Below are 18,162 nucleotides of genomic sequence, written 5' to 3' on the forward strand. Positions count from 1 at the left end.
AAAGAGAGAAATTGAGGCTCTGAAGAGGGAAAGGAATACTGAGGTGATAGTCAGAGCCAGAACTCTTGTTCTCAGCTTAAAGCAATTCTGGTCAAACTCCTGGGTCCCAGCCTCTCTCCCTGCCCCTCTGCAGGGAACACCCTCACCAGGTCCCCATCATCCCATTCCTCTGTACTCCAGATGCGCCGAAGTCAGGCTGGAGTTAAAAGTGCCTTGGGGGCTCCCAGAAGGCCGGGTTTGAAGCCTAGGCGCCTTGTGGTCTATGCAGGCACTGGAGATCTCCCAGGCGTCCATCCTGCAGGAGACCGCCCAGCCCGGCCTAGCCTGGAGTCCCGGTGGATTCCCTAGGGCCTCACTCTCGGAGCAGGCACCACTCATCCGAAAGACTTCGAATCCTTCACAACCTTTGAGGGAAGAGGGGAGGGAGGGAGCAGCTCTTTCTGGGTCCCAGGTGGCTGGGAGCACCCTGCTCTTCAAGCACCTACCTGTGCATGGGGTGGGGGAAGCAGGGCAATCTTGGGGCACTCAAGGGGTCTGATGGAACTGGGACTCATCACCCAGTACTGATAATGTATTCCTCATCCCACTAAACAGGTCGGTGTTGTGTAACCACAGGAAAAGGATTGGGACACATGGATGGGTGCTGGAGCATGAATTTGTGAGTATGTGGATAATTGTGTGTGCCTGTGTGTGTGTGCCTCATTCATGTGCATGCTATGATAATATGCATACTATTATTCAACATTACTTCATCAATGTGTGCACATGGCTATGTAAGACAGAACAGATGTCGAACTGAGTGTTTGTGTGTCAGTGTGTAATGTGCAAACATGTAAAAACATCTATTTCTGAGTACCTGTGCATATATAGTAGTAATCATGGCGGTGTACTTGTGTGTGTTTGTGGGACTGAAGGTTTAGCTGTGACACTGAGAATACACGAAATGCATGATGCAGTTTTTGGACGTTTGTGCTGTGCATATAATTGTGGGGAAATGTAAGGAAATACAAACTGCACCCATGCACAATTGTGGCATAAGACGCTGTGCAGCACCCTACAGTGGTGTGTTATTTATGTGGAATGTGTGTGCCTCTACTGGAAGATGGTGTCTTATGCATGCCCACACGAAGCCTTTGGAGTGGCTCAGCTGCAACCTATCTGCATGGGGATGTGTGCCCGTGGGTGGGTGACAGAGAGATAATGTGTAAAATCCTGAGAATGCATGAATATTGAAATGCTGTCCTGTGTGGGTGTACTTGTGTTATCCTGAGAACACACACACTTTTGGACATATGGACCTCTGTGTATGCGGGTGAGTTTGGGTGATCCGCTGTGCAAGTACGTGTGCATGTGTAATCTTGGGCTGGGTGTGCCACACTGAGAGTCTCTAAGTGAAGATCCTGCCTGGATTAGGACAAAGACTGGGTGTGTGTTGAAGACTGAGGTCCTTCTCCACATAGTAATTACTCTCCCTCCTGACACGCTCAGGAGAGCCTCCACGCCAGGGAGGCGCGGGACCCCGCAGAGCCGAGGTGGATTTGGGCGCCGGGCGCTCCCTCCCCTTGAACCTCTGGCTCTGCTGGGCCCAACCCCAGCGCTGCTGGCGCCAGGCGCCCGGAGAGCGGCGGGTTTCCAGCAAGCCTCAGGCAGGAAACTAGGACTTCCCTCCCCCCCACGCACCTCTAGGGCCCACAGCCCTAGGGGACCAGGGGAACTGGCCAGCCGGGGACAAAGCGTTTGTCTTCTTCTCTCCTGTAGTGTCTCCCCGTCCCCCCCCCCGTCCCCCCCCCCCCCCCCCCCGCCAGCCCCCCAGCCCTTTCCATTTACTCCCTTGTTCAGGAGAGGAAACAACACAGTATCCACTGGCTATGGGAAGCAAGGAAAATCATTCATCTCTGAGCCTCACTTTTTCTGTCTGTTCAGGAAAGAATCGGCCTTCCCCCCCCCGCCTTTGGACTAAGTGTGCCAGGCACATAGCGGGCACCAATAAATTATTAAGTGAATGGGTAAAGAAATGAATTTGTTCTCTAAAAAGAGCAGCCGCATATTGTTCTTCCCCGCCTTCCATCCTCACCTCCACACTAGTTTTGAGAGTTGGGCTCACTCCCTCTACCCCACCCAGGGAAGGGGGGCTGGGAAAGGTGGGCGAGGTGGAGGGATCCAGGTAGGAGGACATTAGCTGGGAGCTACTGCAACGGGAGGTGAGACAGAGAACCCAGCCAGAAGCGCCATCGCCCTGGGAATTCCAGGTCCGAGCGGAGCCCAGGGAGAGGCTCCTGAGCAGAGACTGGGACAGGCCCTGGCCTGAGGGGAAATAGCGGAGGTCCGAACAGCGTCATTGTGGTGCGTTTCCGAGGGTGCGCTCCCCCCGCCGAGGGAGCCTGGCGGCCAGTGTGGATGTCCTCGGGACGTGTACACCGCTCATTTCTCCCGGTGTGAGCCTTGGCACTGGCGTCTTTTACAGAATCGAACATTCTCGGCGAAGCTGTCGGACGCGAGCCGGCTCGTTGCGCGGAGAGGCGGCGATCTGCCACAGTACAACCGACTTGGCTGGAGTTGGCGGGCGCAGGACCCGTGCGGAACTGCTCCCACTCCGGCGGGATGGGGCTCGTGACTGGGGTGCTTGGGAGGAACGCCAGGGGCCTACCCTGCCTCCACAGCCATCCCTCATCTCCTGCCTCTGACGCCAAGGGGAGCAGTGGAGTTCGGGACTGGCGACCTCTCGGATTCCCATTTTAAATTCTGGAGGGTCAATAAGAACCTTTCTTTCTCTGGCCCTGTTTCCCTGTGTGAAGTCAAAGGGTGGGCTCTAGAAGACCTTTTCGCAAGATGACTCTAGATTTTTCCCCTTGGTTTTGGGGGAGCGGGTGGCAACCACCTTTCAGGGCGCTGCCAGGCCTGTGCCTCGAGTCCGCTGCCCCTGCCTCCCCCGCCCCAGCCGAACACCGGGAGGGGGAGGGGCCGAGGCGGGCCGCCTCCCTGTCCCCCCCGCAGGCAGCCTGGAGGCGAGTGGCTCAAGCTGAGCTTAAAAACAGGGACGGCCACCCCCACCCCCCTGCCATTGGTTCCAGGGAGAGGTTGACATCAAAGCCGTGGCCTTATATAAGCCAGACCCTGAAGGGGAGGCCGCAGAAGGGTTAAACAGGTCTCTACGCCGCATCTGTATCTGTATCCTCAGTTCGTGGCACCGCCACGGAAGCGGCAGGCTGCGCGTCTCTTCCTTAGCCCGGCCCGGGACTCTCCCCAAGCCCGCGCACCCACCGCCTTGTCCGGGACTCTCCCAAGCCCGCGCACCCTCGGGAGCGCCGCCGCGAGCTCACGGGTGGCCTCGGTCGTCTCGGGAGTGCATGGGGCGGCACTAAGTGGGCTGGCGGTGCAGACCAGGTGCCGCTCCAACATGAACCTCGTGGGCAGCTACTCACACCATCACCACCATCACCACCCGCACCCCGCGCACCCGGTGCTCCACGAGCCCTTCCTCTTCGGCCCGGCCTCGCGTTGTCACCAGGAGCGGCCCTACTTCCAGAGCTGGCTGCTGAGTCCCCCTGACGCTGCTCCGGACTTCCCCACCGGCGGGCCACCACCCACAGCAGCAGCGGCCTCTGCCGCTTACGTCCCGGACGCCAGGTCCGGCCAGAGCCCGGGGAGCCTGGAGGCCCTCAGCGGCCGCCTGGGCCGGCGGAAAGGCTCAGGACCCAAGAAGGAGCGGAAGCGCACAGAGAGCATTAACAGCGCGTTTGCGGAGCTGCGCGAGTGCATCCCCAACGTGCCGGCCGACACCAAGCTCTCCAAGATCAAGACTCTGCGCCTGGCCACCAGCTACATCGCCTACCTGATGGACGTGCTGGCCAAGGACGCACAGGCCGGCGACCCCGAGGCCTTCAAGGCCGAAATCAAGAAGGTGGATGGCGGTCGCGAGAGCAAGCGGAAAAGGGAGCTGGTAAGTTCGGGGGCCTCTAAGCTCCAGCCAAGGGCGCGAGCGCTGGGTACCGGCAGGCGAGCGCGCAATGGAGGCGCCTGTGTTGCGGTGTGCGAGATTTTGAGAGGCTGCGGGAAGTTCTGAGATGGTTGAAATGTGGGATTGTGTGCGTGAGGGAGAAAGATTAATATATGAACGTAATGAGGGATATTGTTTGTAAGGCTGTGAATGAAGACATAGTCTTAACTTTTTTGGAAGGGCTATGGAGTCCCTTTTAAGAATCCACTGGAAGCTTAAGACCCGGAGAAAATACACATATATTTCGCTTCCAATTTCGAGGGGTTCTTAGCTATCCCTGGCTCTTCTGGAAGCTACTTTAAGAATGCTGTAGGAGTTCCTTACTTAATGTGCCTGAGTGTGAATTTATGCTTACGGACTTAGTTACTGTTTTCAAAGGACCTTTGCTGGAGAGGCTAGTCTACCTACATCCTCCTATAGACAGGGAAACTGAGGCCCAGAGTGGGACTGGAGGTGAAGGCCACCCACCCGAGGAGTCAGAGATGCAGCTGGGGTAAAACAAGTCAGGTCTTCTACTCTCAGTCCAGAGCACCACTTCCCACGGGGTAGTTCCACGGGCGACCTCGATGGTTTGGTGTATCAACATCAACAAGGGAGAGTCTCACTAACTTCTTTTGGCTTTGGAGATCACAGTCTCTACTTGGCCTTTCTCCATCCTCTCCAGTGAGGGAGACATTTTCTGAAGGCTGATTCTGCTGGCCCAGAGCTGTGGAACCTCAGAGGGTGGAGATTTCCAGGCTAGGGAACTAGTTTCTCTAGGTTAGTATGCTCCGGCTCAGGCTGCTGCCGGGGGAAGCTGACTAGAGAGCCCCGCTGGGTTTGGTCTGACCCGCAGAGGCTGTAGCAAACTAGGGAAAGTTCAACTGGGGAGACTGGGAAAGATAGGCATCGAGTCCATAAACCTCTGCCCTCAGCTAGAGGAGATGCAGGCCCAGCGACACCTCGGTGGCAGTAGTTACTGGGCCTATTCCCACCTTCTACACTTCACCGCCTCTTTCAAGAATCGCCGCTGGAGAGCGGGGAAGGGGGTGTGGGATAGTAGGCCAGGCCGAGTACCCTTCGCCCAGCTGTCTGAAGCTACCCAGCACCAGCAGGCGGGTGGGGATCCAACCCAGTGTCCAAGCCCAGGGGCTAAACCAGATTGGAAAGCCTGTGGGCTGTGTGGGGAGAGCAGGTCCTTGAGCGTGAGTGGGAAAACTGTGGATTCTCACCCCTCCCATTCCAATCCCTGCAGCCTCTCTCTTGGGCGCCATCACACCAAACCTAGGTGCATCAATTTCACTAGACACAGAAAATTCTCATTATGGAACCCCCAGCAGCTGCCCAGCCCATACTGCCCCCACCCCCAGACTTGGAGCATAAAGGCAAATTTTATGAGCTTGTTTGCCTATTTCGCAAACAGAAATCCGTCACTTATTTAAAGGCTCCCAGTTACTGCTCCCAACACCTTTCCCCCAACCCCACTCTACGCTCTGGCGACTGGAGCAGAAAAATTTAAACCTGTCTCTCTCGCCTCTTTTTTTGTGCATGTCCTCTGGCAGCAGCAGCACGAAGGCTTTCCTCCTGCCCTGGGCCCAGGCGAGAAGAGGATTAAAGGGCGCACAGGCTGGCCACAGCAAGTCTGGGCGCTGGAGTTAAACCAGTGAGCCAAGGCCCGCGCAGAGGACCCCATCACCGCGGCCGACCCCAGAGGCCCGGGAGGAGAGGAAGGAGACGAGTGCCAGGCTCTGGGTACCAGGGGCTTATGGGGCGCATCCTGCCGAGCCTCTGCTGTGTGCTGGCAGGTCGCTGGCTGCAACAACACACTTGGATCGCACGTGCAATGTCATTTGAAATTGTTTTTAATACATTAAGAGAAAGAGAAATATATATATCCACCCCCATAACCAAGAGGGCGGCTCTTGGCAGCACTATATACGAAAGGGAGAGACTGTGGGACTCCGGACGAGCGGCTAAGACGCACCCTTCCAACCCTTCTGGGGCGAATTTGGAACCCCCCCCCCTCCCCCGCACCTTCCCCGCTGTGCTATCTGGCTCTCTTTCTAATTCCCTCTGGTTCCAATCAAAACCCTTGAGTGCTCAATTCCCTAATTAAAATGCAATAAGAGGAATCAATAGTTTACTGCCAATAACAGAGAACCAGGTCGGGAAGATGGAGGGCTGCCTTTTGTTGTTAATCTCTCTCAAACAGTGGTGTTTTTATTTTATTTTTTTTGTTGCTGCACTTCCTACTTAGCTCCAAGGGAAACACATTTTCCCCTTCCTTCTTTCCTTTCGTTTCTCCTTCCTTCTTTCTTCTTCCTTCTTTCCTTCCCCTGGTTCCCTCCCTCCCTTCATTTGTAAATAAAAGCTTTTCCCAATGTTGAAAAGTTTTTATGTATTTAAACTACCTACGATGCCTGCTGTGCTCAGGTGTTTGTTTATTCCCCCATCCCCACCCTTTTTCTACCTCAAATCTATATGACCACTCACCGCCCTCTCCCCTTGCCAAAGCAGTATCTATGCTCTTGACTAATAAAACATTTTCTGAAACCGGAGGAAGCCTGTGTGATGTCTTGGTGGGTATCCCTGGCTTCATTGTTTCTGCTAGGTAGAGAGCCTCCTGCTCCTACTTTTTTCGATAAATGCCAAACCAAACTACAAGTCACGTCAAAGGGAGGGGGCAGATAAAGGACTTATTCCTTGAAGGAAGAACAAAGCTCTCCTTAGAACATAACTGCGGGACAGGATAACTTTAGAGAACTCACAGAAAGGAAAACTAGAAAGGAATTAGACCCAGATTGTCGGGCTATGACTTAGGTGGGTCGGCATTTGGGCTGGTCTAACACCGGGTTAGTATGAAGGAAGTGGGGTTATTAGGCAAGGGCAGTGAAGCTGGGAAGAGAGGGATGTGTTCCAGCATACGGTGTTCATCCACATTAAATGAAGAACATAGTTGTGTAGGTAATGGTGCGGAAACTCACTCGGAGCCCAGTGCCCGTGCCAGGGCCAACGAGGGTCTGCTTAGCATAGCTCCCAGCACGCAGTAAGGGCTCGACCAGTCGAAGCAGCTATTATTTTATACAAGAGCAAAATAAGCTTGTGAATGCTTATAGTTAAATTGAGACTTTTAGGTTTCTCTCCAGCAATAACGCACTCAACAAATAATTGTGAGAGCACACGGATTGTGCAAAGGGGTGGGGGTATGTGCATGCTAGTTCCGCCACTTGTGTAGGAGAGCCATCTGTGCGCTCCCACATGCACACCCAGGGCTGGGTGTGGGGGTGAGTAAAAGAGGGTGCATTTTTGGCGCACGCTGGGCTAAACTGGGGTGGGCAAAAAGACTGTTACATGTCCCTGAATAATAGAGTACAGACAACTAGTTTTGCTTTGCTTGCGAGCAACTGTGCTAGGCACTAGGCTAAGCGCTTTTATGCCTCTGAACAGCTCCCCCGATTGCCTGAGGGTCGCATGGTCTGCAGTGCTTGTGCGGGTCTCCGGTGCTCCCTCTGGGGGAACACGCGCGTGGGTCCCTGGGCGCTTTCTAGCCCCACACTGGGAGCTGGGGGCCGTGGCTTGGGGTCCAGAAAGGAGACCCCCGGCAGCTCTGGGCCAGGTGTGTCCAGGCGCCTCGTCCTAGCATCGGGGTGAATATAGGGCCCCATTAGTCTTGGCTGTAAACACCGTGGCAGGGGCCCAGCGGCCACGCGGGCCTTTCCGGACACGAAGGAGTTAATAAAAGGTGTTTTATGGACGTGAGGAAATGGTGGGGGAGGTGTGAGCCTCTCTCCACTCCTACCCCCCTACTTTTTTCTTTTTTCCCTCTCGCCACCCGCCTCCAGATCAAACAGGCCGGTGATTTAACTAGGGCAACACCTCGCGGTAATGAGCCGTCCTGGCACACCCCTCCCCCGGCCTCAGTTCCCGGCCCCAGGCCCGAAGGTCCCTCGGGCAGAGCAGAAAACAAAAATCGGGTTTTTTTTCTTTCTTTCTTTTCCTTTCCTAGAGCTAGAAAGCCCCTTAGAAATCCTGGTCCGCACGCACCGAGACACTGAGGCTCAGGGAGCGAACCGATCGACCTGTGCCAGCGCGGAGGGGGCCTCACTGGGATTCGAACCCAGGACTCCAGTTGGGTTTTCAGACCATCCTCAGTCTCACTGCTGTGCGCGCTCTGGGGACTATTTTTAGTTCCCAAAGTATCCTAGGCACGGGAAGAATGCGCACCGGGTCCCCTTTCTTGCGTCCCGTCCAGTGAGAGGAGAGAGGATACGGAGGGGTACCGCCTGCGCAGCCCCAGCCACGTTTGCCTAACCAGGCCTCCTCGGAAACCCCAGCGGCCCGGGCCCAAACCCCCCATTGAGCGGGTGGTGCCTCAAATTCAGCCCCAGCCACGTCTGTCCCAATTTCAGACCTAGGACCTGGGAGCTGAACCGGGGCATGCCCACTGAGGGGTCACTCGGTTGTCCTCCCACTTTCCCCAAGCCTCATTCCAGGGGCTTAGCGTGCCCAGCCCCCCCTCTAGGACTGGAACAGCGGGTCCCCTGGTGAGGAACGGAGTAGTTCCGGGTTCCAAAAAACCGGTCTCTGCGCTGTCTCTCCTCTCTTCTCACCGCGCCTCTCACCCTTCTTCAATCCCCCTCCTGTGAAATGGCTTTAGAGCCCGGTCTTTACTTTCTTATTCTCTCCCACCGTTCAGTGCTGTTTGCCAGAAACCTACCTCAACCGGGCTGTGGCAGAAGCAGTGCCATTATTATTATTATTAAGGGCATCACCTTAAAAAAAAAAATCTAGGGATAAAATGGAATGGTCATGAACTTAAAAGTAAATTCCAGGAATTTCTCGTAAGGAAATACTCATTGGTGTTACAAACCTTTAACTACAGGACTAGTCTACTAAGGAGTGAAAAATAGGAGAGGACCCAGATGGGCTATAATTACAGAATTATAGCTGGTTAAAGAAATCCACCCGTACAGTGGGTTACTACTCAGCCACTAGAAAAAAAATGTGAGGGTTGACATGGAGATTGTTCATGATATATTACGTTGCGGGGGGGGGGGGGGGGGAACTCTCCCAGGTTACTGAAGACTGTCCATCCTGACCTGTTTTATGTGAAAAGAAATTAATGAATGAATAAACATTCATGGAGAAAAAGTGGAAGAATATACATCAAGACATTTACACCTCTACCTCTGAGTTGAGGGAATAAGGATAATTTTGATTTTTCCTCCTGCGTATTTTTTTCCTACTCTTTTCCCTAGGATATTTTTCTATTGATTTGAGAGAGTGGAAGGGGAGGACAGAGAGAGAAAAATATCGATGTGCGAGAGAGACATGGATTGGTTGCCTCCCACATGCGCCCCAGCCACGGCCAGCCAGTGATAAAGCCTGCAACTGAGGTTCATACCCTTGATTAGAATCAAACCTGGGACCCTTCAGTCTGAGGGCCCACTCTCCATCTACTGAAACAAACCAGCAAGGGCATCTACTTTCTTTTATACAATGAAAAAGTATTAGTTTTACAATAAAAACGTAAGCTGCAATTTCCTTCTAATTTCTCTGATTGCCAGTATACACTGTTTAGTCAGTACATGTTAATTGAGTACCTAGCTGTGGGTATAAACATAATGAGTAAGAAAGAATCCATATAATCACCATCAATTAACATACAATAGTAAATATTTGTCTTGATGAGTTGCTTTTTCCTTCTACACAGTAAATAAAGACTTTTCTCTCACATTTAAAACCTATTAATGCATGAAATAATAACAACTAAAATTTATTAAGGAAATTATGGAAGCCCTTGGTATGAATTATTTCATTAAGCCTTATGAGAATTGTGTGAGGTTGATACTAAGGCAGCTGAGGCTCAGAGAGGTGAAGGACTTTTTGTTCAAGGTCACATGGACCGTAAAGGCTGACAGAGCTCGGATCAAAGGGCGGGTCTTGCTGTCTCCAGAGACCTGGCTTTTCCCCACATTTCAAAGTGCCTCCAGGATGTATGTATGTATGTAAGTACGTGTGTGCAAATACAGCCTCTTAGTCTGATCTTCGTTGGTAAAGTAAGGTAGAGAAAGAAAGAAGGGATTTTGGGAAAGGATCTGGGATTCCAACTCACCTGGAATCCTCTTCCTCTGTCCCCACTCAGAGTGGATCCATGTATATAGTGATGAAGGGGTGAGTTTCTTGATCCCCAGATTCTTTCCCAGCTGTAACACTGAATCTAGGAATCGACTTTCTGCTGGTGAAAAATTCAGAATGTTATTCTTTGCCCCAGACTCTGATGTTTGTGCAGCTCATTCACCTTTCCTCAGTACCTTCACTTCTCTAAGCACATTTTCCTCCCTAGAAACTAGAAGGAAGCAGGGGCAGGGATTATGGCTCCTCATGGATAGAAGGAGAAAGGAAAACCCAGAGAGGTGAAGTGACCAGCTCAGGGTCACACAGCCAGTCAAGGGATTAGAAGGCAGCCTGGAGACTTGAGGCCCAGGGCTCTCTTGGAAAGGGCTATTCATCCTTTCTCTTCATGCAACCAGCAGCTAAGCTTATGGTCTTGCTAAATCCTCATAAAAGAAACGAAACTAAGAAATCAGCCAATCTCATTTTTAAATGAATAGTGACTGGGAAGAAAAAATATGCAAGCTCTAAAGTGTCTGAAACCAGTCTCCTGATTTAAACTGAATTTGTTTGGAAAAAAAAAATTTTTTTTTTTAAAGCTGAGTTTTTACAGCTGAGCTCTCCCAAACCCATAAAAAAACAAGGTTTATATGGGAAACAGTGAAAGACTCTTAACTATAATACACAGCGTCTAATGTAAGCAGACATAGACACTATATAAAGCTCCTACAAATGTTATTAAAACAAACAGAAATACACATTTATCCCCACAGAATGGACACAGAAGGCATTGGACTTGCGAGTTCCAGAAGTCTTACGTTCACTGAAATGTTCAAAGCACCCCAAAATACTGGGACTTCAAAGATCTAAACATTTCTCTCACTTTACAGAAGGGGAAACTGAGGCCCCAATGGGAGAGGGCCCAAGGTCACATGGGATGTTGTATTTTTCTTTTCCCTTTGTTTACTTAACACCTTTTACTTCTAGTGCAGGTTAAAGAACAATACAGTGGCAAGAGACCCTGAACACGTTACTGAGCCTCAATTTTCTCATCTACAAAATGGGAGAGATCATTGCCTCCACTTGCCGGGGTTTATGAGGACTGAATGGGATAAGGTGTGTGAAGTACTCAGCATGTTGTCCACTGCAGAGCTATTTTTATTACATTATTTAATCCCTACAATAATCTTGTGAGGTACTAAGAATTTATTTAAGTTTGTTTGCTTGTTTTGGAAATGTAGTGCATATTTCTGACAGGCCTAGAAGGTAACAGTGACTTGCTCAAGGGCACACAGCTAGTGAGTGCATTCTTGGTTCAAAGCCCTCACATTCCAAATCATGAAGGCAAACTGAGAGGCAGGTAGGCAGTAGCAGTTGAATTTCTGAAACTATATAAGGCAGCATTATACAGTAGAAATATAACGTAAGCCACAAATACGAGGTATGTATGTAATTACAAACTTTTTAGTAGCCACATTAAAAAAGTAAAGAGAAACAGATGGAATTAAATTTAATATATTTTATATTTTTTATGTTAAATATTTATTTTATTTAATATGTCTGATATAATTTCAACCTGTAGTCAATATAAATTTATTAATGAGATATTTTAATTTTTTTTAATACTAAGCCTTCAAAATCGGGGGTGGGGGTCGTGTTTTATACTTAAAGCTCTTCTCAGTTTGGACCACAGTGCAAGCGTTCAATAGCCACATGTGGCTAATGGCTGCCATATTGAACAATGCAGGTCTTAAGGCTCAGGTAGCAGGAATATTAGACACATAGCTTTAGTTAATCATATCAATAAATAGCCTCCATTTACTAAACACTTAATGTGTTCAGGCAGCAGTGCCCAATATATATGGGCTCCCTGACCCTCCAAACAATCACAGAGGGTAATTTATTCATGGTCACATCACTATTAGGCGGCAGGGCTGGCATATAGACCCAGACCCATCTGTCTCCCAAACCTGCCATTTTACCTGCTGAGTTCCATGACTTCCAGAGACACCTGGGGACTGTAGTTGTGCAGTGAGATGTGGAGGGTCCTTTGGAGGTTCCACCCAGTGGGTGGAGCCCTGGGTTTCAGATTCAAGTCTACCATGAGTCAGGTGATCTTGGGCCAATCATCCTCTTGGGCCCCAGTTTTCTAATCTCTAAGATGGGCTAACAATACCTTTCCTCAACTCACGGAATTGTCAGGCTAAAATAGGAAAACCAGCCCTGACTGGTTGGGCTCAGTGGATAGAGCGTCGGCCTGCGGACTGAAGGGTCCCGGGTTCGATTCCAGTCAAGGGCATGTACCTTGGTTGCAGGCACATCCCCGGTAGGGGGTGTGCAGGAGGCAGCTGATCGATGCTTCTCTCTCATCGATGTTTCTAACTCTCTTTCCCTCTCCCTTCCTCTCTGTAAAAAATCAATAAAATATATATTTTAAAAAAATAAAAAAAAATAGGAAAACCACATCAGCTGGTCGGATAAGCTGTGTGGCATGGGGCAGGCTTATTATCCTTTCTGAGCCCCAAAGCCCTCTTCTGTAAAAGGGAAAGCAGAATAGCTCAGAGATGTGAAGATCTAAAAGCTCTTAGCCTGGCCCAGAACAGACAGTAGTAAACGTGGGCCATTACTACTGCTGCTGTTGTAGTTGGGGCTGGGCTGCAGGGCCTGCTTTGGAAGCAATAGGGAATGGCAGGTAAGGGCAAGGGAACATGGCTTTCCCCTGCCCCCAGCTCTTGGCGTAACGTAGGGTAGTGTTCCGGCGGCCCAATGGAGTGAGGAGGTGTTCATGGGAGTGTGAGAACAGTGAGTGTGGTGGAAAGAGCCCCAGACCCAGAGGTCAAGAGAAGGGGGTTCAGCCTGCTGTGTGACCTTGAGCATTTCCTTGCCCCTACTGGACTTCGGTGTTATTTGTAAAATGAGAAGGTGGGACCAGAGATTTAAGTCCCTTTCTGCTTCGACTGTCTAGGTTTTTACAATAGTATTTAGTAAATAGTGCTTAGTAAATGGTATTTATAACATTGCATCTGTGAGGGGGCATTCCCCTGAGCCTTCCCATGCCTCCTGGGGCTACCACTAGGGGAGGCCGCCACCTGGTGGACATACTCCTTCCTCTGTGTTCTGTAGAGAAACCAGGGAGGACTCCCGACTCCACAGTGACTCGAGAGCCCCAGGGCCCACTTTTCCTAACTTTCTTTGGCAGTTTCAGGAAAGAAGGGACCCAGAACGTTCACAGAGCCGGGAGTCCTGGGAAGGAGGCAAATTCCTGAGGGATGATGGGTTTTACAATCCAAGATCTCTGAGGCTTTCTTCCCTAGAGGCACCTTGGGGTAGGAGTCTGTATTTCCCTATTACAAAGTCTAAAATGCATCACACGTTTTCTTCTTCTGATGGGGTGGGAGCCACTGAACAAAACACAATCTTCTCCTGGTAACTACAAATTCCTTTGCCACGACTGCACTGGGCTCATGGCCTGCAGAGGGCGGCTCCCCCTGCCCGGAATACCTGACTGGTGGCTTCCGGAATTCCAACAGCATTCGCTACCCTGCCATCTCCCACACTGTCAGGATCTGCTTCTCTCTGTGGTAGAGGTTGCATGGGACACGGAGTCGGATTAGCACGGGTCCCCATTCTGGCTCACCATAAGACCCTGAATAAGCTATCTATTTAGCTTCTCTGAGCCTCAGTTTCCCCACCTGAACATTAGGGAGGATCACTTTTTTGGAGGTTTGTGTGAGGATGATTGCCAGAAATGGTAATAGAACAGAACAGAAAAAAATATTCTAGCAGAGTGTCCAGCACCTAGTAGGCGTTTAACAAACAGAAGCCATCATTTCTGCGGGGATGTCATCCTGAGCACTTTTTCACGTTCAGCTTTGGAAACATTCCTAGGGCGAAATAGGAATAGAATTCGTTTGAAAAGTGGTATTAGAAACCAGAAATAAAACACCCTTACCATGGCAGAGGGTGGAGCCTCCGTGGAACTGTTCAAAGGGTCTCAGCCACGTTCAACCTCGTCTAGAGGAGATAAACCCCGCGGGCAGGCTGGGGTCTTGTCTTCCCCCCGTCCTCCGTCTCTGGGTTTCGGACAGCTTCCTCGGACACAGTTCCACCTTCGGGCTGCTGCTCGCTGACCTGGCTAAGCCTGCCCCCTGCCCGCTGACTGTGCCCCCTAAAGCCTGGCCCACTCCTGCCTGCGCCATCTGGCTGGACACAGACGCGCTCCAACGGCTCAGAGTCCACGCTTGCTGGTGGCCAGCGTCCTCAGGAAGCGGCCCTAGCCACCGTCGCTTAACTAAGCTCACTACACGGCTTCTCCAAGACGGGCCAGCCCTTTACGCACGCACGCACCCACGCACGTACCCATGCACGCACCCACCCACCCACGCAAGCTCCCACGCACCCACGCACGCACGCACGCACCCACTCACGCTCCCACGCACGCACGCATCCACGAACGCACGCACGCACGCACGCACGCACGCACGCACGCACCCACTCACGCACGCACGCCTCCCCTGTGCGTTGGGCTCCGAGCCTTCCTCGCAGACCCCTGGTTTTCAGCAGGGAGGCCTGCTTCCACCGCTGTCTAGGTATGAGCTCCCCTGAGATTCCCGGCTCCTTGGGGGACAAGCTGTTTGCAGAGCCCCGCGGACAGCCGGCACGGCACGCAGCGGACACGCATTTTCTTGGCCACATTTCGTTGTCTGGCTTTGTTTTTAATGGTTGTAGGTTTGGTGACTCCCAAGGTCAAGCTCCTCACTCTGGCCTCTGAGGCTTTCCGCTCCGGACTGGACTTCCCTCATCCTCAGTCTCCTGCCTAACCTGCCATTTTCTTAAAGGGCCTGCTTGGGAGCCTCTTCTTCCAGGAAGCTCTCTTGATTTTCAGAAAGCCTCTTCCTTCCTATTTTATCCTTTCTCTGAATTTTATAGATACAGAAGATATAGTATGGCCGTACACGGGGTTGGGAAATAGATGCGTTGATATGCCTACAATATGATCATAGTCACATTAAATACAGCTCTGTGTGTGTATGTACACAGGGTGTCCCAAAAAATGTGTACACATTTTGAATAATTATAAAGGCATAGTGAGTTAAATCTGAAAAGAAACATCAATGGAGCTATCAGCTGTTAGAGTGTGTATACATTTTTTTGGGGGGGGGACACCCTGTATACACAGATGTAACTATGCATATCCACATCGTATATACTCATATTAATATAATTTGTATACATATATAGTATACATATCTAGTGTTTTTAAACTAAGAATGTCATTAAATATTGTTTTATAATTTTGACATATACTTATAATACTATGTATTATATATAATTTATATATAGTAATTATTGTAAGTATGTAATGTAAAAGTATAACCTTTTTAAAAGCAGTCCCCTATTAGTTGAGGTTGTTTCCAGTTCTTCCTTGTTCTAAACCCGCGGTCGGCAAACTGCGGCTCGCGAGCCACATGCGGCTCTTTGGCCCCTTGAGTGTGGCTCTTTCTAAGCCTTAGGAGTACCCTAATTAAGTTAAGAACAATGTACCTACCTATATAGTTTAAGTTTAAAAAATTTGGCTCTCAAAAGAAATTTCAATCGTTGTACTGTTGATATTTGGCTCTGTTGACTAATGAGTTTGCCGACCACTGTTCTATACAATACTCCCGTGAGATACCAGCTTATCCGATTAGAAGGCAGCAGAGCACAGTGGATTCTGGGGTCAGATAGACATGCCTTTGACTTTCTTCCCTACCACTTTCTAGTGACCTTGGACAAGCCATTTCACCTTACAAACGTCTGTTTCCGTATTTATAGTATAAAGAGCATAATTGTATTCGTAGGGTCCTAAGGCATGTGAAGTGATTAACACAATACCTACCACATACTCTGCTCAGTGAAAAAGCAGCACTGTCTGGGAGGCAGAAGATGAGGATTTGCTTTGACTTCCCCACAAACCAGTGTGACCTGAGTATCATTATTTTGTAACGTGTGACAATACCTAGGGAATCAAGTGCTGCCCGAATTTAAGATTTGTATTATTGTTTTTTACTGCTCTTACTGTTTTCTACAGGTTTTAGGAATATGTAACTTAAACTGTGCAAGCAAAGAGTATGTGTTTTGAAGGCACTTAAAAAAATTGCTATTTTATAGATTTGGTGAAAATGGCTCAGGCCCATGATAAACAATTTAGACAATCCCCAAAAAAGCACAGAGGAGACAGTAAAACTCCAGATCCCACCAACAGATCTAGCCATGGTTGGCACCTTGGTTGTGGCCTTCTCTAACTTGCTACCCTGGGTACTCAGGACAGGGCAGGTCAGGCTTCATCTGTTTCCTAAATGTTGACTTCAACCAGATTGACTGTTAACAGCAGTGTGCTCCAGCTCTGTCCCTCTCAGCCAACCTCTGACAGTTTCATTAACCCCATTAAATCATGCAGGTGCCTTCACACCTCCTGGGCTTGTTAATCTCTGTACAGCTCTGGTAAGTTAAAACCTGGCTGGGAAGTTGGATGTACCTTGTTAACCTCCATTAAACCCTATTAAATTTCCTAACTATAGTCTTAGTAACTTCTAGGAGTCCCTCATTAAAGTTTAGTAAATCCAGTTGATGGGGGGACAGGGGTGACTGTTGTGGCTGCACTGCTTCAAAGCGTGACATTCCCGAGTTCTTTGATGGTGGGGTTGACAAGTGTCCCAATCCCGGAGTGCCTCTAGCTGTCATTGCTACTTGGGCAAGTTCCTCAGCCTCTGCATTCACACCTCTGTGAACTGGAGTTAATAACAGTTCTTATTTTATATGATTGTAGTGAGACTGAATGAATCAATGCAAACTGTAAGACTAGAAACATCTCTGGGCATGCATGCATACTGCACTTGCAGCTCTTATTATTTCTGGATATGAAATACTTAGAAACCAAAAAACTGTTACATAAATGGAAGATTCAAAGCAGACATTAATTGTGTCCCCCTACATGCCAGGTACTGTGCTGGAAACTGTGGATTATTTTTACTCTGGTTTTTTTGTTAATCCTCATCTGAGGATATTTTTTCAATTAATTTTTAGAGAGAGTGGAAGGGAGGAAGAGAAAGAGAGACACAACACATCGATGGGCTGCCTCCTGCACATGCCCCGACAGGGCCAGGGATTGAAACTGCAACCCAGGTATGTGCCCTTGACTGTGAATCAAACCTGCGACCCTTTGGTGTGAAGGCTGACACTCTAACCACTGAGCACACCAGCCAGGGTATTTTCACTCTAGTTTTATGCAGACTGAAGACCATCCATTTGAGTAGTTCATCTTGATTGTCTTTGTGGCTGTGCAGGTCACTCTGCTCAGGCTCTGACACTTCAGAGCTGTTTGAGGTTGAACAGCTACTTTCTCTCCTTAGGTCTTAGGGCAGTGATGGCGAACCTTTTGAGCTCAGCGGGTCAGTATTTTGAAAAACCCTAACTTAACTCTGGTGCTGTGTCACATATAGAAACTTTTTGATATTTGCAACCATAGCAAAACAAAGATTTATATTTTTGATATTTATTTTATATATTTAAATGCCATTTAACAAAGAAAAATCAACCAAAAAAATGAGTTCGCGTGTCACCTCTGACACGCATGTCATAGGTTCGCCATCACTGTACTTAGGGGGTTGGGCTCAGTGCTCTCTAAACCTGGATGTACATACAGATTCCCCAGATTTTGTACAAATAGTTTCCTGGGCCCCACTTGAGAAGATTCTCATTTAGTAGGTCTCACTGGGAACTTTCAACCACAATCCAGATGAGGTTGAAGCTGCTGGATTGGGAAACCTCTGGAGCCGAGGTTTGGGCTTGAGTCTTACCTGGGCAAATTAAATTTGTATTCCTGGACTTCAGCCTCTGAGCTTTCCATTCTGAGAATGGGGATGGGGGCCCAGGAAGTGCATTGTAAGAGTTCTTAGGAGATTCTGATGGGGTAGCAACTGCCACACATTAAAAAACCCTGAACCTCAGATGATCTGATATTCAATATTCTAAAGGTCTATTCTGAAAAAAGGGTGTCTGGCTCCCGGTGAAACTTCTGTTCTAATGGTACA

General features: G+C 49.6%; 1 protein-coding gene across 2 annotated transcripts; it reads left to right on the plus strand.

Moving 5' to 3' along the window:
• The first annotated feature begins 3,159 nt into the window (after positions 1-3,159).
• Positions 3,160-6,525, plus strand: HAND1 (heart and neural crest derivatives expressed 1). Of its 2 annotated transcripts, none has more exons than XM_070417103.1 (2): positions 3,160-3,940; positions 5,539-6,525. In XM_070417103.1, the coding sequence occupies exons 1-2, from the start codon at positions 3,398-3,400 to the stop codon at positions 5,641-5,643; spliced, it is 648 nt and encodes a 215-aa protein (XP_070273204.1). In that variant the 5' UTR covers positions 3,160-3,397; the 3' UTR covers positions 5,644-6,525. The 2 variants fall into 2 exon arrangements, with proteins under 2 accessions (XP_070273204.1, XP_070273203.1); XM_070417102.1 differs by having other exon boundaries at positions 3,332-3,940; positions 5,545-6,525.
• Positions 6,526-18,162: the final 11,637 nt, after the last annotated feature.

The sequence above is a fragment of the Myotis yumanensis genome, unplaced genomic scaffold, assembly GCF_028538775.1.
Source record: "Myotis yumanensis isolate MYYU_CA2020_CCGP unplaced genomic scaffold, mMyoYum1.0.hap1 SCAF_5, whole genome shotgun sequence".
Lineage (NCBI taxonomy): Eukaryota > Metazoa > Chordata > Mammalia > Chiroptera > Vespertilionidae > Myotis > Myotis yumanensis.